At 38.5% G+C, this 17,533-nt stretch overlaps 1 protein-coding gene across 1 annotated transcript in view; it reads right to left on the reverse strand.

The window, feature by feature from the left end:
* Positions 1-211: 211 nt before the first annotated feature.
* The window catches only part of WNT3 (Wnt family member 3), a 94,182-nt gene continuing 76,860 nt past the window's right edge, over positions 212-17,533 (reverse strand). Inside the window, exons 3-5 of the mRNA XM_003768415.2 lie at positions 15,749-16,014; positions 14,698-15,186; positions 212-2,675 (exon numbers count right to left, since the gene is read on the reverse strand). Coding sequence (XP_003768463.1) covers positions 14,707-15,186; positions 15,749-16,014 — 746 coding nt within the window. The 3' untranslated portion in view covers positions 212-2,675; positions 14,698-14,706. The remainder of the gene's footprint in view (positions 2,676-14,697; positions 15,187-15,748; positions 16,015-17,533) is intronic.

Below are 17,533 nucleotides of genomic sequence, written 5' to 3' on the forward strand. Positions count from 1 at the left end.
TCTTTATTTTACAGAATATAAACAATTTTATCAGAGGTGCTTGCAAAGCAAATTCTGTATTTCCATGGGCTTCCCTTACAAAATTCCCAGTAGATTATAAACTGAAAATATTTTGTGAAGAAGGGACTAAAATTGGTGAGCATCCAATGGCACTTGTAGAATTTTTGGTACATTCTTGACCCAGTGATCTCCTTTTTACCCCATCAAAACTCCTGTCTTATCTGTTTCCAAACAAAATAGTTTCAGATAAGACAGGAGATCCTGAAAGTTTCCAGAATATAGCTCCTCTCTGTTTTTATGGAAGGAAATATATCTGATTTTTTTAAATCAGGCTGCAAAATTTCAGCTTAGCAGAAGATACTACTAGTAGTCTAATAAATAATGCTGTCCAAATTGTAAAGTCCTTAAAGGTAATAGTCCCTATAAATTTAATTAATACCCAATGTTATCAATTTTACAACTTGTAAATTATGTATATTGCATGCATATAAGCAATAAGCAGGAGCTTGCCTCTGGTAACTTTACATTGCCAGTAATTCAGACTTTACTAATTGAAATTCTGTTTAGAATATTCTTCCAAAGGAGTAGGGGAAAAAACCTTGAGCTGGGCCAGGGACTGGAAAGCTAAGGTCGCTATGTATGGAATTTCATATTCTTGGCCTTGTGAGAGTTCATCTGTAAAGTACACAGACTGTTACCACGTGTCAGTTTTAAGTTTGTTTACCTTCTTTTTAATGACTTAACAGAAAAAAAAACTGCATGATGAAATATATTTTCTCCAAATATATATATAATATATTTATATAATATATAATCTTAGTTAACTCAAAGGTATATACATTGTATAATAAATAATATTTATAAAAAGAGAATTCTTTTGAATATAAAATCAAAAAGATCAACAACCTCTACAACTTTTTACAAAACTTTGGATACAGCAGGTTTGTAGGAAATTTCCATGATACTAATACCTGACTACCGCAAGAATAATTACAATGTAATCAATGTACTATTATTAAATAATTAAGTCAGCTACTGGAATACTCCCCAAAAACATGACTTTTTATCACTTTTAATATAGAATACATAGGTATGAAAAGGCTGCTTTTAAAATATGTACCACTTATGGCAAGCATCACCAAGTCATCTTGGTTTAATACTTGGCAGTCTAAGGTGAGGTGGAGGGAGCATTCAGGCTCCTTATAGGGGAGGTGGAGGAAGGGAGAAGAGGTGGAAGTGTACTCAGCTTAAAGTATGCATGCGAGGCTCCTAGGTAATGGTGTAGACCATCTTAGAGAACAAGGAGAGTGCTATTCATTCTGTCTCCTGACCCTGGCTCTAAGAATGTGGTAGCTCAAATAGAAAATAATTTTCTTCTTTCTTCCCTGAATCCTCTTCCCCATACACTTTTGTAAAAGTTCTTCCCATCCCACCCCACCCCCATAAAAAAAATCAATAATTTGCCTGTAGTTCAATAACCTATAGGAGATGTAAAATTGTTCGAAGGCTGGGTAATTGATCTTACTAAGTGCATTCCAATAATCTGTGGACCAAGAAGATCAAGCCTGCCTGTTGTGAATGGATTATGTCAAAAATCAAGGGCTGGATGATAAGTAAATGTTCTAAGTACTACCTCTGAGTAAAAGTAAAGGGAAGAAAAATGTTATTGATGAGCTTTTCATTTGATTGAATTTTTCCTTATATATGTCAAAGAAAGATATAGACAGTTGTTGCGGGGGGTGGGGGGAAGAGGGAATTGTCCTTATTTCACAGGAAACAAGAATACTTCTCATTCCTACAACTAAAGTGGGGGAGGGGGTGAGAGAGAGAGATGGATAGCCTCATAAAGACTTCTGTTAGACTCCATTAGAGCTGGTGAACAAGCCTTGCCCACATTGCTGGTTCACAAAAAACCACTTGACTGCATTTCCAGGTGAAACCTCTTTACCAAGAGACTTTGGGTTTTGCATCTACTGTTCATAAATGCTTCTTAAGCAGAACAGCCCTCTTGGAAAAATGAGACAATAATGAACTGCTGCTATTTGGGCAGCTTAGCAGGTGCTTAAAAGTTCAAAAGCCTCTTCCAGCCCAGCCTTGGCCCAGCCTATCACTTTATCCTCACTAAAACTATGACTTTTCACCAGCACGTAAAGGGATGTCACATTTGGATGGGAGCAGTTAGAGAAGAGGATACCACAGGGGGCTGTCTTGCCTCCTAATCCCCACCTCGAAGACATTTAGGAATCCCCTTCTAAGTAACAGTTTGAAACCAGGGATTGTTGTTATCAGGCAGAGAGCTCAGATCAGCCCAGCCTGTCCTGCTGGAGCTGATTTTTTTTTAATTTTAATTTTCTCTTAACATGTGCAAAGATTAACTCTGAGGTCTGTGCCTGTCAGACCCTAGAGAACCAAAGAGAAGCCCCTTCTTTAAAAACAAAAACAAAAAAAACGAACATCCAGAGTAGGGTGAAAATCTTGAGGAAAAGGAAGGAGGAATAAGTCCCATTCATTGAGTGGGTTAGGTCCAGGTAATTTACCACATGTGCATCTGACATTAGTCTGTTTTGTTCAATGCTCTTCGATGCTGTGAGCATGGGTCCTGGCTGTAGATCCTGGCTTTCCCGTGGGACTGTGGTCAATCCTCCCAGCCACATGCTTCACCTGCTCCCAGTGCCCTTTGGGGAAAAAAAATGAGAATGACTGAAAAGGGAAGATGATCTGTTCTTGGGAGACCACCCATTTGGGTGTGAAAATAATGCAGACTTGTTTGTTCTATCTGCTCCACTAACATTCCCAACTTGATAGCAGCTCTAATTTCATTCATTAAGATTTTTAGCACTATGCAACAGCTACTTGGAAAATCTGGTAGCCTTGGTGACAACAAAGTAAAAAGGTTTTTATTTTGCAAAATTTAACAAATATGGATCTAACAAATAAAAAATCCTAAGACCAGATATGGAAGGGATCTATGCTGGCTGGCTACCCTGTCTGACATCCATGGACGTTGGATTGGTTGGAATATTAGGAGAAAGGATTCCAGTGTATTTTACAGTGACTGCAGGACACTCGTCCATCCTTGCCAATAGCTCCTCGTCCATCCAATCAATCGAACTCTTCACTACACAAAGCCTGGTGTTGTGTCCGTGAAATTCTTGGTCATTGATACAAAAATGAAAATGAGGATAAAAAACAAATAGCTACTTGTCCTGAACAAGTAGAAACTTTACAGGCTACATTTTAAAGAGCAATGATTTGATTCACTTTATTGTCTCTGCACTTTTAGCAGGGAAGGAAGATTTGTGAGCTAATAAAATGCTTTATAATTCTCTGCAAGGATGATTTAGAACTGGTTTGTATACCTAGGCACTGGTTTAAAATTCATTAATTCATTTGACCAACATTAAAGTCGAGGTTGTCTGTGTTAAGACCACTTCTGTCTTTAAATCATGAGCTTAGTGGTTTACCGGGTCCTGTCTCAGTCTTCTCAGGGCTTTTGATTTTCAAATCAAAAAGCTCCTTTCATGGAACCTATGCTTATGAGGCTGCCTGAGGAGTTAGTTATCTGGCCCATCTTCCCCAAACAGGTATTTCTCATTCTACTTGGAAAGGAAGAGATCAATCAATGTTTCCATGATGAATTATCTTAGATGGGGACCCAAGGCCAACCTAACTGGTTTGATGCTATGTCTCCAAAATATACCTTAAAGCAAACCTTAAAATGTGATAGGGGAAAAGGTCATTAAAAGTATAAGACTTGAGTTTTCTACCACTGAGAAATCCTAACCTGAAGGAAATGATTCTGCTTAATTGATTCTATGAGAACACTGTGAGGGTATCTTTCATTTATTACATGTTTTGCATAAACTATATGATGTGAACCTCACCCTTTAAGAATCAAGAAACTGAGGTCCAGATTTATTAATCCACTTTCCCAAGGTTTCCTGCATAGTGATAAATAGCTACCACTACATGGGTTACAATTTGGAGACTAGAAATTAAGTACAGGAAACCTGGTCCATATCTTATTTAACTGTTCCGGGATCATCTATAAGTAACTGGGCTTAGCCCTTTAGCAAAAGGCTTAGACCTCAGTCTGCTTGAAGGCTAGTAAAGACCATAACTCTCACAAACCACAGGAAAGTTAATATTTTTATATTTTTAAATTAAATTAATCCACTGGAAAGAATAGCTATTAATTTTTCTCTCCCAGAAAAATCCTGGGCTTGAGTTTCTGTGTCTTACTCTATTTTATAATCTCCTGAAGCCATTTTTTACAAGTTGTCTGAAATCCTTCCCTTTCCATTGTTCTCAGTGGATAAAGTACCAGTCCTGGAGTTACTCATCTTTGTAAGCTGAAACCCAGCTCAGACACTTAGTAGCTGTATGATCTGGGTAAGTCACTTTTTTGCCTCAGTTTTCTCATCTGTCAAATGATCTGGAAAAGGAAATGGCAAGCTACTGCAGTATCTGCCAAGAAAACCCCAAATGGGGTCACAAAGAGTCGGATATAACCAAAGAGCGATAACACCTCTCAGAACCCTAGACAGGAGTAATTGTGGTAAAGGCAGCTGGAGGACCAGTTTCTAGACCTGTCTTTGCGAGTTTCATCTTGTGATCCTCCCTCTGGCTTAGCTTTCTCTGTCTCATTAGATTGCCTGTCTTCGTGACTCTGAAAGATTAAAGAAACACTGGTCAACCATCCAGGAGCCAACAAGGAGAAATTCTATTCTTGATTTGACTCTAATCAACAGAAAGAAATTGGCTGCTGAGGTGGAAATGATGGAAATCTTGGGGGAGAGAGATCACTCTAAGAGCATGTGATAGAGGAAGGATAAACTGCAGATATTCTGACAGATTCTCTATCAGGCATTTGAGAAGAACAGATTTTAAAAGATTCAAAGATTGGACCTAATGCATTCAAATGTATTACTATAACAGAATTATTCCAGCCCAGAAGGGCAGGAAGCTCCTAAAAATGACATCTGGGAGACAAAAAAAAAAAGAAGCCATTTTGATATGAAGGAAGAAGTTGTTGTCCAAAGAAAATTAATGTGCAGGAAACTCACCAACGAACCAACAACATGGAAAGACATGGTACGGGATAGACTTTCTCAAAGTGTGGACCAGGGACAGTAGTAGGTTCCTCAGACCTTTTCAAAGAGTCCACAAGGTCAAAACTATTTTTATAATACTGATATTTTAATCTCTAATATAGTAAATATCAATAGATATAACTGACATAAACCAAAGCTCTTTGGTGATCTTCAATAATTTTTAAGAGTTTAAAGAGATCTTGAAATCAAAGATCTGAAAACTACTAACACAGAAGATGGAAGCAGTAATATAGAGTTCTTGGTAATATTCAATTCTTCATGTCTCCATTTGAAGTTTTCTTGGCAAAGATACTGCAATGGTTTGCCATTTCCTTCTCCAGCTCATTTGACAGATGAGGAAACTGAGGCAAATAGGATTAAGTGATTTGTCCATAATCACCCAGTGTGTAAGTGCCTGAGTTTTAACTGGATTTAAACTCGGGTCTTCTTGACCCCAATCCCCAGTTGCTCTAGACACTACTGCACCACCTAGCTGTTCTTGGTCCCAAGCTATTTAACATTTTTAACAATTTCTTGATAAAGAAACAGATGACATGCTGATCAATTTTTAATAAAATGAATCTGGGAGAGAGGCAATATACTAGATAATGAAAGCAAGATTCAAAAAGGCAGGTTAGATCACTGCACTGAATCAAGTTGAAAGGTAACAGGAATAAATGTAAAAGTCTTACATATTGGTTCAAAAAATCAACCTCACAAGTACCAGCTGGGAATGGCATTGGCCAGAGAACCCCAAACCCAAAGAAGATCCGGGAGTTGTTGGTAGTGGACTACAAGCTCGAGATGAGGCAACTTTATGGGATGTCCCAAAAAACCTGATGCAATCTTGAGCTTCCAGGACTGAGGAGGAGTTCACTCTACTCTGGCATGCCCAGGACACCTTATCGGAACTGTGTCCCATACATCATACCTTAGGAAGGACAATAACAAGCTTGTCCAAAGAGAACAAGCAGGTGCTGAAGGGCCTCAAGTTCATGCCATACGAGGATGAGTTGACAGGACTGGGCATGCTTAGCCTGGAGAAGAGAATACCTGGGGAAAGGGGAGGGGTAGAGGGACATGATATCTGTCTTCAAGTATTTGAAAACCAATCACCTGGAAGAAGGATTAGACTGGTTCTATTTGGCCCCAGGGGGCAGATCTGGGAGCAACAGGTGGGCGTTGCAAAGAGACTGGAAATAAGGGGAAACTTCCTAACAATTAAGAGCTATGCAGAAGTGAAATGGACTGCCTCGGGAGGTAGTGTGTCTCTCCCTCCCCAACCCCCAACCCAACTTTCAGGAGGTCTTCAAACAAGCTGGATGGTCTAACTGGGGTTCAAATGCTGGCTTTTGTGATCATGGATCACTTACATCTTCTGTGAACCTCAATTTTCCCATCTGTAAAATTAGGACTTTATGGTCCCTTCCAATTCTCAAGCTGTACTCATGTATTTGTATATTCTTAGAAGACAATGTTTTTTCTGGTGTCAGTTGGACCCAATGGCCAGTACTCCTCATAGAATGCTAAAGTTCTATAAAATGACCCTTCAGTCACTATTCGCAAAATAGATACAGAGCAGATCTATGCTATAGATAGAACATTATCTTAGGGGACCCATTGGCAAAGGTCAATGAAACTTTTTGTAGAGTTTCTTTTAATTACAATAACTTTTTGATTTTCATAAATGAAATCTTCTTGAAGACTGAAAAAATATTTTCCCCCTAATAGATTAATGTCATTAGATTGTGAGCTCCTGGAGAACAAGGACTATCTTGGGTCTTTTTTTTTTTTTTTTTTTTTTTTTTTAATTCTCAGCATTAAGCATGTGCTTGGCACATAGTAGTTGCTTAATACATGTTTATTGATTGACTGACTAGTTGATAGGAACCCTAATTAAACACTTAGGCTCAGAATCCTAAATTCTGGGGGGAGAAAGAATCAAAAATCATCCTTTTTACTTTACAAGTGAGGAAATGGAGTGCCGCAGAGGAAAAATGGTTTGCCAAAACCAAGAATTTATACTATAAGCTATATATACTCTAAGCTGAATCTGAGATTTTAGTTTTCTACTCTAGAATAAAGGACCCTATTTTGTGGGTCAGGATTCATTGCTGGGGAAAGGGCAGAGGGAAAGTACAGAATGTGGTTCCCCCCAAAAATTCTTTAACCCAACTAGGTAATGATGTGGCAACCTTTAAAATCCAGTTCTTGGCTAACAGAACAGAAATCTTATATCATTACTCCTGCCAGAAGGAAAAAACCACCAGAGGTTGTCAAGATTATTCAGCTGGTTTTGTTAGGGAATCTACCCAGACCTTTATGTTAAGGACCTGTGATTTCATAATTGTGTCACAAGTCCCTTGACCAATGCTGACTGAGTGACCTGCCCATGTCAAACAGCTAGTGATCAATCAATTAATCAATATTTAAGAAATGCTACTCTATGTCAGAAATATATACATATGCATATTATATATATATAGGTTATGAAGAATAATAGCTAATAGATATAAAGTACTACCTTATAAATATTATCCTATGTTTATAATGGAAAGAACATCCACATCCAAAGACAGAACTATGAATGTGAATCAAAGCATAGTATTTTCATGCTTTGCTTGTGTTTTTTTCTTCCTTGTGATTTTTCCCTCTTTTGATCTGATTTTTCTTGCATAGCATGATAAATATGGAAATATATTTAGAAGAATTGAACGTTTAACCTATATTGGATTGCTTAATGTCTAGGGGGAGAAGGGAAGAAGTGAGAAAATTTTGGAGCATAAGGTTTTGCAAAGGTGAATGTTGAATATCTTTCTTTGCAGGTATTTGGAAAAATAAAATGCCATTATTATAAAAATTAAAAAATTAAAAGCATATTATCTCATTTCATCCTCACAACAACCTTGAGAGGTGAATGCTATTATTATCCTGATTTTATAGATATGAAAACTGAGGCACAGAGAGATTTTTTTTTTTAATCACTTACCTGTGATCACATAGCTAACCAATATCTGAGATAGAATTTGAATTCACATATTTCTGATGCCAAGCATGATGCTCTTTCCTTTGTGCTACTCACTTTGATCCTCTCTAGCTCTAAGTTCAGTTTTCTATCCACTAAATTGTTACTTCTCATATGATTTTATTTGTAGATGGAAAAAAGGAAAGACCGAAAAGCGAGGTCTTTTAATTCATTGCAATCCTTATGGACAGACAACAAAACCACAATGTCCTGATTTCCACTTCAGATTTCAAGTCCATAAGATGCTTATGTTGCTTTTACAGCAAGTGATCAATTCAATCTGGACTCACCAAGCCTAATAAGATATTTGGGAACAAATTTAGTGTTTCAGAGACCTTTCCAACTTTATGTATAGACTTTGAAATCTAGAACTGTTTCTAAGAGATTTAATACTTGGTTTTAGGTTAAATGATCATGATTCTTTTTTGTGTTCCTTTCTGGTCATGGGTAGTTATGCCAAATAATCAGCAATAACTCAATGGTAATACTTGGGATGTGTGTGTGTGTGTGTGTCTGTCTGTCTGTCTCTGTTTCTCTTTGTCTCTATTTGTCTCTGTCTCCCTGTCTGTCTCTCTCTCTCTCTCTCTCTCTCTCTCTCTCTCTCTCTCTCTCTCTCTCGTTTGGATCTGTGATTTCTTTTGGTGTATGGAACTCCCATAATGGAAAATTTCCTCCTCTAATACAGATAAGCAACTGGTCTTTATGGTCTTAATGAGTTACCTGGGGCCACTGAGAAGTTAACAATCACATAATCATACTGCTAGCATGTTCCAGAGGCAGGACTTGAATCACTTCGGATTTCCTTAATCTGACATCACCATTAGATCCCACTTATTGATATTCATATGAGGGCCTTCAGAATTGAAGCAAAATCTTCAAGAGGCAAGGAGACCCAATTATTTCTGTGCTCCACTTCTCCTGAATCACCTCTAGCATTATTAGTCACATATTATTAATGCCCTGAACTTAGGAAAAAGTGTGGCTTTATAGCAAAGAATTAACTCAACAGAAAATGAGTTACCCACCAAAGGAAATATTCAAGTGGAGAGCTACTTGTCAAAAATGTAGTAGAAAGGATTTCTGCCCTGCTATGAATTGGACTGAATGACTCTTAGATTCAATTCTGAGATTCCATGAAAAAACAAAGATTCCTGATAGGGTTAGGAAGGAAAGGAAAGAAAGCAATGAAAAGGAGGGAAAAGATGAGACAAAGGGAGAAAGAGAAGGAAGGAGGAAGGGAGTGAGGGAGAAATCATTTAAGTATCTACTATGTGCCAGGACTGTGATAAGCACTTTACAAATATTATCTCATTTGATCCTCAAGAGGTAAGTGTTTCTAAAGTGGGCTTTGGGAAAGTATCTCATCTACCTAAGAGAACATAGTTTATTCAAGATGACAATAGTAAATTTAGAGAGTAAGAAAAAACGATACAATCAGAGACATAGCGCAAACATAAATGATACCAACAGGGATATTATTCCTACTTTTTAGTTGGCAAAACTGAGGCAAAGTTTAAGTGATTTCCCCAAGATCACACAGATAGTAAGGATGTCGAAGTCTTTCACTGTTGATCATTGTTACAGTATTGCTATTATTGTATACAATGATCTTCTGGCTCTCCTGACTTCATTCAATTCATTGGTTCACAAAGGTCTTCCCAAGTTTTTCTAAAACTATCCCCTTTATCATTTCTTATAGCACAGTGGTATTCTATCATTGTCATATACCACAACTTATTCAGCCATTCCTTAACTGAAGGGCATTCTCTCCATTTCCAATTCTTTGCCATTACAAGAAGAGCTGTTATAAATATCTATGTACATATAGGTGTTCTTTCTTTTTCTTTTTCTCTTTGGGATGCAGAACTAACAGTGGCATTGCTGGATCAAAGGGTATTCCTAAATGGTTAAAATTATCTGCCATAAAAAGAGACAAGAAAAAGCTTTTATAGTGGAGGGAAGGAGTGGGAGTACAGAGTAAATGAGTGAACCTTACTCTCAGCAAAATGAACTCAAAAGAGGAAATAACACAAACACTCAATATGGGCATAGAAATCTATCTTACCCTGCAGGAAAGTAGGAGAGGAATGGAATATGGGAAGGGGGGAGGGTGATAAAAGAGAGGATACATTGGAGAAGGCAGTGGTCAGTAACAAAACGCTTTTGAGAATGGACAGAGGACGGGGGAAAGGAGAAAGAATAGAATGAATGGGGAAATATATTTGGCAATAGTAATTGTAAAAAGAAATTTGAAGCAAGTTTCTCTGATAAGTCTCATTTCTCAAACATAGAGGGAACTGAGTCAAATTTATAAAAAATGAGAGCTATGCCCTAACTGATAAATGATCAAAAGATATGATCTATGCCCAAAGAGCTATGAATTCAAGCATATCCTTTAATCTAACAATACAAAAATATTTATAGTAGCTCTCAACTCAGGGTAAAATTGAGATGCCCATCATTTGGGGAATAGCTGGATAAATTGTGGTATGTAATTATGATGGAATATTGTTGTTCTATGGGAAATGATGAGCAGGATGCTTTCAGGGAAAAAAAACCTGGAACTCCATGAACTCAATGAGCAAAGTGAAATGTACTGTATACAAAATAATAGCAATGTTCTGGGATGAAAAGTTGTAAATGACTTTGCTATTCTCAGCAATATCCACAACTACTCCAAAGGACTTATGATGAAAAATCCTATTCATACCCAGAGAAGCAATTGATTGTGTCTTATTATAGATTGAAGCATTCTCTCTCTCTCTCTCTCTCTCTCTCTCTCTCTCTCTCTCTCTCTCTCTCTCTCTTTCTGTGTGTGTGTGTGTGTGTGTGTGTGTGTCTTTCCCACCCTTTTGTTTTTTTGAAGTGTTTTTGTGTTGTTTTGTTTATTTTTAGGATGGGAAATCTATGTTTTCTTTCACAACATGACTTTTTGGGAAATGTTTTGCATAATTTCACATGTGGTTTCTTAATGGGGGTTGGGGAGTAGATGATAAGGGAAAGAATCTAGAACTCAAAAGTTTTAAAAATAAATGTCAAAAAATGTTTTAAATGTAACTGGAGGAAAATATTACATAAATAAAGAACTGCTAGAAAAATAAAAGATAAAAAACCAAAGGATGTCCATAATTTTTACAGTTTTTTGGACATGTTTCAAATTTTTCTCCAGCATGATTGCACAAGTTCACAACTCTACAAACAGTGCATAAGTATCCCCATTTTTCCACATCCCCTTCAATAGTTGTCATTTTCCTTTTCTGTCATGTTAGCCAACCTAATAGGTGTATGGTGAAACTTCAGAGTTGTTTTCTCCATTTCTTTAATTAATAATGATTTGGAGTATTTTTTTCACATGGCTATAGTAGCTTTGATTTCTTTTTCTGAAAATTACCTCTTCATATCCTTTGGCCATTTATCAATTTGAGAATAGCTCTTACTTTTTTATAAGTTTGACTCAGTTCCCCATATTTTTGAGAAATGAGGCCTTTATCAAAGAAAACTGCTACAAAATCCACCCCCCACCCAGTTTCCTGCTTTCCTTTTAATTTTGACTGAATTGATTTTTGTTTGTGTGAAAACATTTCTACTTTCATGTAATTAAAATTATAAATTTTACCTCCTGTGAGCCTCTCTATCTCTTGTTTGATCATAAAAATTTTCCTTTTCTATAGCTCTGACAGGCAAATTGTTGTTTATATCTGTTTTTGTATGAAAAGTGTTTTGTAATTGTGTTTGCATAGTTCTTGGGTTTATCTTGGCATGCAGACTCTTAAGTATTTTATATTGCCTGAAGTTTTTAAATGAAATTTCTTTTTCTATCTCATCCTATTGGGTTTTGTTGGTAATATATAGAAATACCAATAATTTATGTGGGTTTATTTTCTACCTTACATCTTTGCTAACGTTGATTATTTCAGTTTTCAGTTGATTCTTTAAGTATACCATCACATCAACTGCATAGAGTGATAGTTTTGTTACATCATTGCCTATTTTTATTCCTTCAATTTATTTTTCTTGCTTTTTGGTAGAGCTAATATTTCTAGTACATTTTTGAATAATAATGGTGATAATGGCTATTCTTACTTCACCTCTGATTTTTTTGGGGAAGACTAGAAAGCTTGTCCCCATTACAGATAATGCTTCCTGAACATTTTAGAGAAATACTGCTTATTTTCACAAAGCCTCATTTATTTCTAGAAAGAATGTTGTATTTTGTCATCTATTGAAATAATCTTACAATTGTTTTGTCATTAAGATGGTCAATTATATGGATAGTTTTCCTAATTCTGAACCTGGTATAAATCCCACCTCATCATAATGGATAATCTTTAATTGTTTAATGAACTTTAAACTAGTTTTTTACCTGATTCTCTAGGATTCTCTAAGCATAACACCATATCATCTGCAAAAAATCTATAACTTTTTTCCTTGTCACCTATTCTTATTCCTTTGATTTCTTTTTCTTGTCTTATTGATCAACTAGCATTTTTAGCATTTTCTTTTTTAATAATTTTCATTGGGGCAATAGGAAGAAAAGATGATTTTCCATTTTTAATTGAAAAAAAAAGTTTTTCATTCCTTCTCATTCTACAATGAGAAGTAGGGGTTTTCACAGGTGAATAAAAGGCAATTTTATGGGACTTTTTATAGCTTCTTTGTTGTTATTTGTCCTTTGTTCTCAAAGAGCACCATGATATCAGAAATATCATAACTTGCAAATGAATTGGATTTAAGTGAGGGAGGGCTATGCAAAGTCACTAGACTCTCTCCTCCAGAGCCATTTGGATCCAATGACTAGATAGACGAGGAGATAGTCCTGGATGCAGTGGGAAGTCTTGACCTTTTTTAAGCTAAGGTCTTTCCCAGGTCTCAGTCTGACTGAAGCAACCATTTATTCAGTGATAAGGCTAGGTAAAAATGAGGCAAAGAATGGCTTCTTTTACCTAGAAGAAAGAGAGAGAGAGAGAGAGAGAGAGAGAGAGAGAGAGAGAGAGAAGAGAAGGAAGGAAAGAAAGAAGAAAAGAAAGAAGGAAGGAAAGAAGGAAGGAAGGAAGGAAGGAAGGAAGGAAGGAAGGAAGGAAGGAAGGAAGGAAGGAAGGAAGGAAAAAAGAAGGAAGGAAGGAAGGAAGGAGGGAAAGAAAGAAAATCTGAGAAGGGAAGACCTCAGGGTTTCTGGCCAAAACAGAAACAATTGCTATTTACACTTACTCTGAACCATCAGAATTCATACAATGACCAAGTGAGGCTTGGACTGCAACCCATGGTTGACCACTCAAGTACAGCCAAAGTGATTTGGGTTTGAGTCATGGTCCATAAAGAAGAAAACTAGCCTGTATACCACAAGATACTTGTTAGATTTCAGCAATTAAAATTAACATTCCTTTGGGCAGAACTTCTATGGGTAAAGATATGATTCCCTATGTGGAGAAAGGAATGAGAAGAAGGAAAGAAGGAAGGAAGGAAAGAAGCAAGGAAGGAAGGAAGGGAGGGAGGGAGGAAGGGAGGGAGGGAGGGAGGGAAGAAGGAAGGAAGGAAAAAAAGGAGGAAGGAAGGAAGGAAGGAAGGAAGGAAGGAAGGAAGGAAGGAAGGAAGGAAAGGAAGGATAGAGGGAAGGAAGGGAGGGAGGGAAGAAAGGAAAGAGGGAAGGAGGAAAGGAAAGAGGGAAGGAAGGAAGGAGGGAGAGAGGGAAAGAAGAAAGGAAGCCCCACATTGTCCAACTGGGAAGTCCCCAGTGGGGCAGCTACTACTACTTGCAAATTATTCTTTGTCCTTTGCTCTCATAGAGGACCATGGGAAGGAGATATCATGACTTGCAAATAAATTGGATTTAAGTAAGGGTAGGCTGTGCCAAGTCACCAGTTTCAATCTCTTCTCCAGAACCATCTGAATCCAGTGACGAGATATTAGAATGACTAGAAATGACCCTAGGTTCTTTGTAGAACTATGTTGGATATCTCCCTAAATCCTGATATTTTAAAGGGGTCCCTATATTAAGAAGTTAAACTTCTGTACAAAAAGTCCCCATCTCCTCTTTTCAATTGATCTTTTACTTAATAATCAGGCTACAATATAGCCTCTTTTTTCTCCACCTGAATTTAATAGTATCAGCACACTCAGTGGCACCTTTGTCACTTTGAACAAACTGTCTTCCTTATGAATAAAACATTGTTCATCCTCATCTCTTCTTAGAATCCCTATCTCTGCCCCTCACTCTATCCCTACCCCAAACAATCTGGTTCATTATCTACTAGAAGTTTAAATGAGAATTTCAATAAGTTATTGAACCTCTGCCCATTTCATCACCCGTTTCTATGGTTCCTGTATATCTGTGGCCTTAAGGTCATTAGTCCATTAATCCAAGATCATTCCATTTAGGTCTGGAAAGCCTGTTTCCATTTCAAGCTACCTAGGAACTCAAATACCTGGACAAACCAGAAACTGACTATGGGTGTCAGGAGGAGGAATAAACAGTGCTTGCTATCTTATCCTGGTGATCAGGGATCATTTCCCTCCCTCCCATCCCTCCCTTTTCCTCTACATTAACCAACCCTTACCCTCTCTTTCTGGTTTGCCTCCTACCTCCGGTCTTTACTTGCAGGTATGGACATCATAGATACGGATACATTCTTGGCAGCTGACATAGCAACACCAATGAAAGATGCAATGACATTTCTCCTTTCGTTTCTCTGTCCGTGTATTGTGGCCTCGGCCACAGCACAGAAGGTCACAGCCATCGATCCCATGGGAGGTTACATTACAAGTCCGGTCCCTAGTTCCAAAGGACCCGGTTTCAGGATTGGGTTCACAGAAATTGGGGGAGTTCTCATAATAAACCAGGTCCCGCTCAGTAGGTGGTTTGAAGAGTGCATACTTGGCCCGGAGGGTTTCCACCCATCCCCTTGACTCTCGGTGTTTCTCTACCACCATCTCAGAGGCACTGTCATACTTGTCCTTGAGGAAGTCACCGATGGCCCGGAAGTCAGGCTGGGCCCACCAACAGGTCTTCACTTCGCAGCTCCCCGAGAGCCCGTGGCACTTACATTTGAGGTGCATGTGGTCCAGGATAGTCTGTGGGAAGGAGAGGGACCAAAGCAGCCACAGTATATCTCAGGACTCTCATTTCCTCTTTGTAAGGTTACCTATAACTATGGCCAACTGGGCAAGGTTTATTTCTTAGGCTTCAAAGTCAGGCAAAAACTTATCTCCTCCCACATTATCATTCTGGGTTCTTTCTGACTCAATACCCCATTCCCTTTTCCTTCCCTCAAAATTTCTTTAACCTTGTCTAGGAGAATAGATGGGGAAACTGAGGTCCAGAATTGAGAAAAGACTGACAGCAAGCAAAATGGCAAAGCTGGAGAGGAGAGCACAGATTCCCTGCTGATTCTTCTCTTACTTATAAACAACTAGATCAGTGTTCCTGAAAGACAAGGTCTCCTAGGCAGAAAATGGTCCAGCCAAAGGCAATGCTGGGAGCTGATTAGAAGATGCTCTGGGGGCATAAATTGAGAGCTTTAAGACCTGAAAGGAAGAACTGGAGTAGGAAAATAGAAGTGAAAGGGAGTGGGATCAGAAAGAAAAAGAATGAAGATTTGAGAGAGCAAGACTGGGGGAGAAGGCTCTTACTCACCGTCCTGCCAGCCTCATTGTTATGTTTGTTCATGGCAGAGCGGGCATCTGGGCGGTTCTCCCGGGCATCAGCAAACTCCCTGGAGACCAGCACCCCAAAGTCGGCATCTTCACTGCAGCCACCCCATTTCCAGCCATCTCCAGGAGGCCCCTTGTGATGGGAGTCACAGCCGCAGATTGTAGAGGTGCCCTCGGCACAAGACCGGGTGACGGCAAAAGCCACACCAGCGGAGGCAATAGCGTGCACAAAAGCAGATTCTCGAGTGGCTGTGTGGGAGAAAACATTCACGCTAAAGTAAGGGAATGCTGATCTAATCCCTGCTCTTAGATTCAGATGGACTACGTTTTTTAGTGTATCCAATAGGGAGAGAAGGGATTGAAAGGAGAGTGAGAAGGCTCATTCCAATATCAAAAATTCCCATAGCTGCTCAGAGGCTGTTAGGTTTCACAAGATTTAGAACACTGGACCTAGAATCAAGAAGACCTGAGTATGAATCTGCCCTCAGACTCTTATTAACTGTGTGACTCCAGGCAAGTCAGTTTCCTCAACTATAAAATGGGAATCTAATAGCATCTACCTCCCAGAGTTGATGTTGTAAAGCTCAAATGAGATAATATTTATAAAGCATTTTGCATAGTGCCTGGCTTCCTGCCTGTCTTCTCTAAAGCACACTAGCTAATAGACATAAGAGAGACAGAGAGGAGAGAGAGACAGAGAAACAGAGACACAGAAACCAAGTATGAGAGAAAGAGAGGCAGAGAATGGAGAGATGGAGAGAGAGGAAAAAAGAGAGAAGAGAGAGAGGGAGAGAGATGGAGAGACAGAGGGAGAGAGAGGAAGGAGAGAAGGAGAAAAAAGGAGGAAGGAAGGAAAAAGGGGTGAGGGAGAAACAGGGAAAAGGGAAAGAAGGAGAGATAGGGGGGAGGTAGATGGAGAGAAAGAGGAAGGGAGGACAAAGGAGAGGAGAAGAGAGAGGAGAAAGAAAGAGAGGAAGAGGAAAGGGGAGAAATGAGAAAAGGAGAGAGGGAAATGGGCAATAAAGGAAAGGGAGAATGGGAATGGGGGAATGGTAAAAAATTTCATACTATGGCACCCATGTTGTAAATGTATGGGTCCAGCAGACTTCCAAGCCTCGCTACTAGGGCTCTCTCTCCCCCTGGAGTGGAGAAATAATAATAGCTCATGCTGATAAACAGTTTTCCTCATAATAACCTCCAAAAAGCAGGTAGTGCCAAGTGTTAGCACCACTTTATCAATAAGTAAACTAAGGCTTAAGAAGTTAAGTGACAACTAATAAGTGTCAGATTGACATCTCAAACCTGAGACTTTTCATGCCCTCTCAAAATGGCCCACCACATGGGCAAGAAGACCCCTCAAAGGCGGTGTCACCAGGGTCTTACCAAGAAAAGAGTGTTAATTAATAGTTTCAAGCTATATTTGCACTATACTTTCAGGACATATTATTTTGCCTCTTGGTATTAGACTCAAAACCTTTTAAAATCAGAGAAGGTTAACATCTAATTCAATTCAATTTAATAAACTGTTTAGTACAAGCTTATTACACAGAGAAATATATGAAGTTTTGGATAAAATACAGTCTTCTGCCTTCATGGGATTTCTTCAACACATTGCCAGAAATTCAGAAACACTGTAAAAGAGAGAGAAGAGGAAAGTCTAAAAGGGAAAAGAAAAATGATTAAGCAGAATTGGAGGGAATGCACGAAGGTTCTCATCATCTCAGTCATTTCTGATCTCATCAGTTCCCATGGATCCAATAATCATTTT

This window comes from Sarcophilus harrisii, chromosome 4, assembly GCF_902635505.1.
Source record: "Sarcophilus harrisii chromosome 4, mSarHar1.11, whole genome shotgun sequence".
Lineage (NCBI taxonomy): Eukaryota > Metazoa > Chordata > Mammalia > Dasyuromorphia > Dasyuridae > Sarcophilus > Sarcophilus harrisii.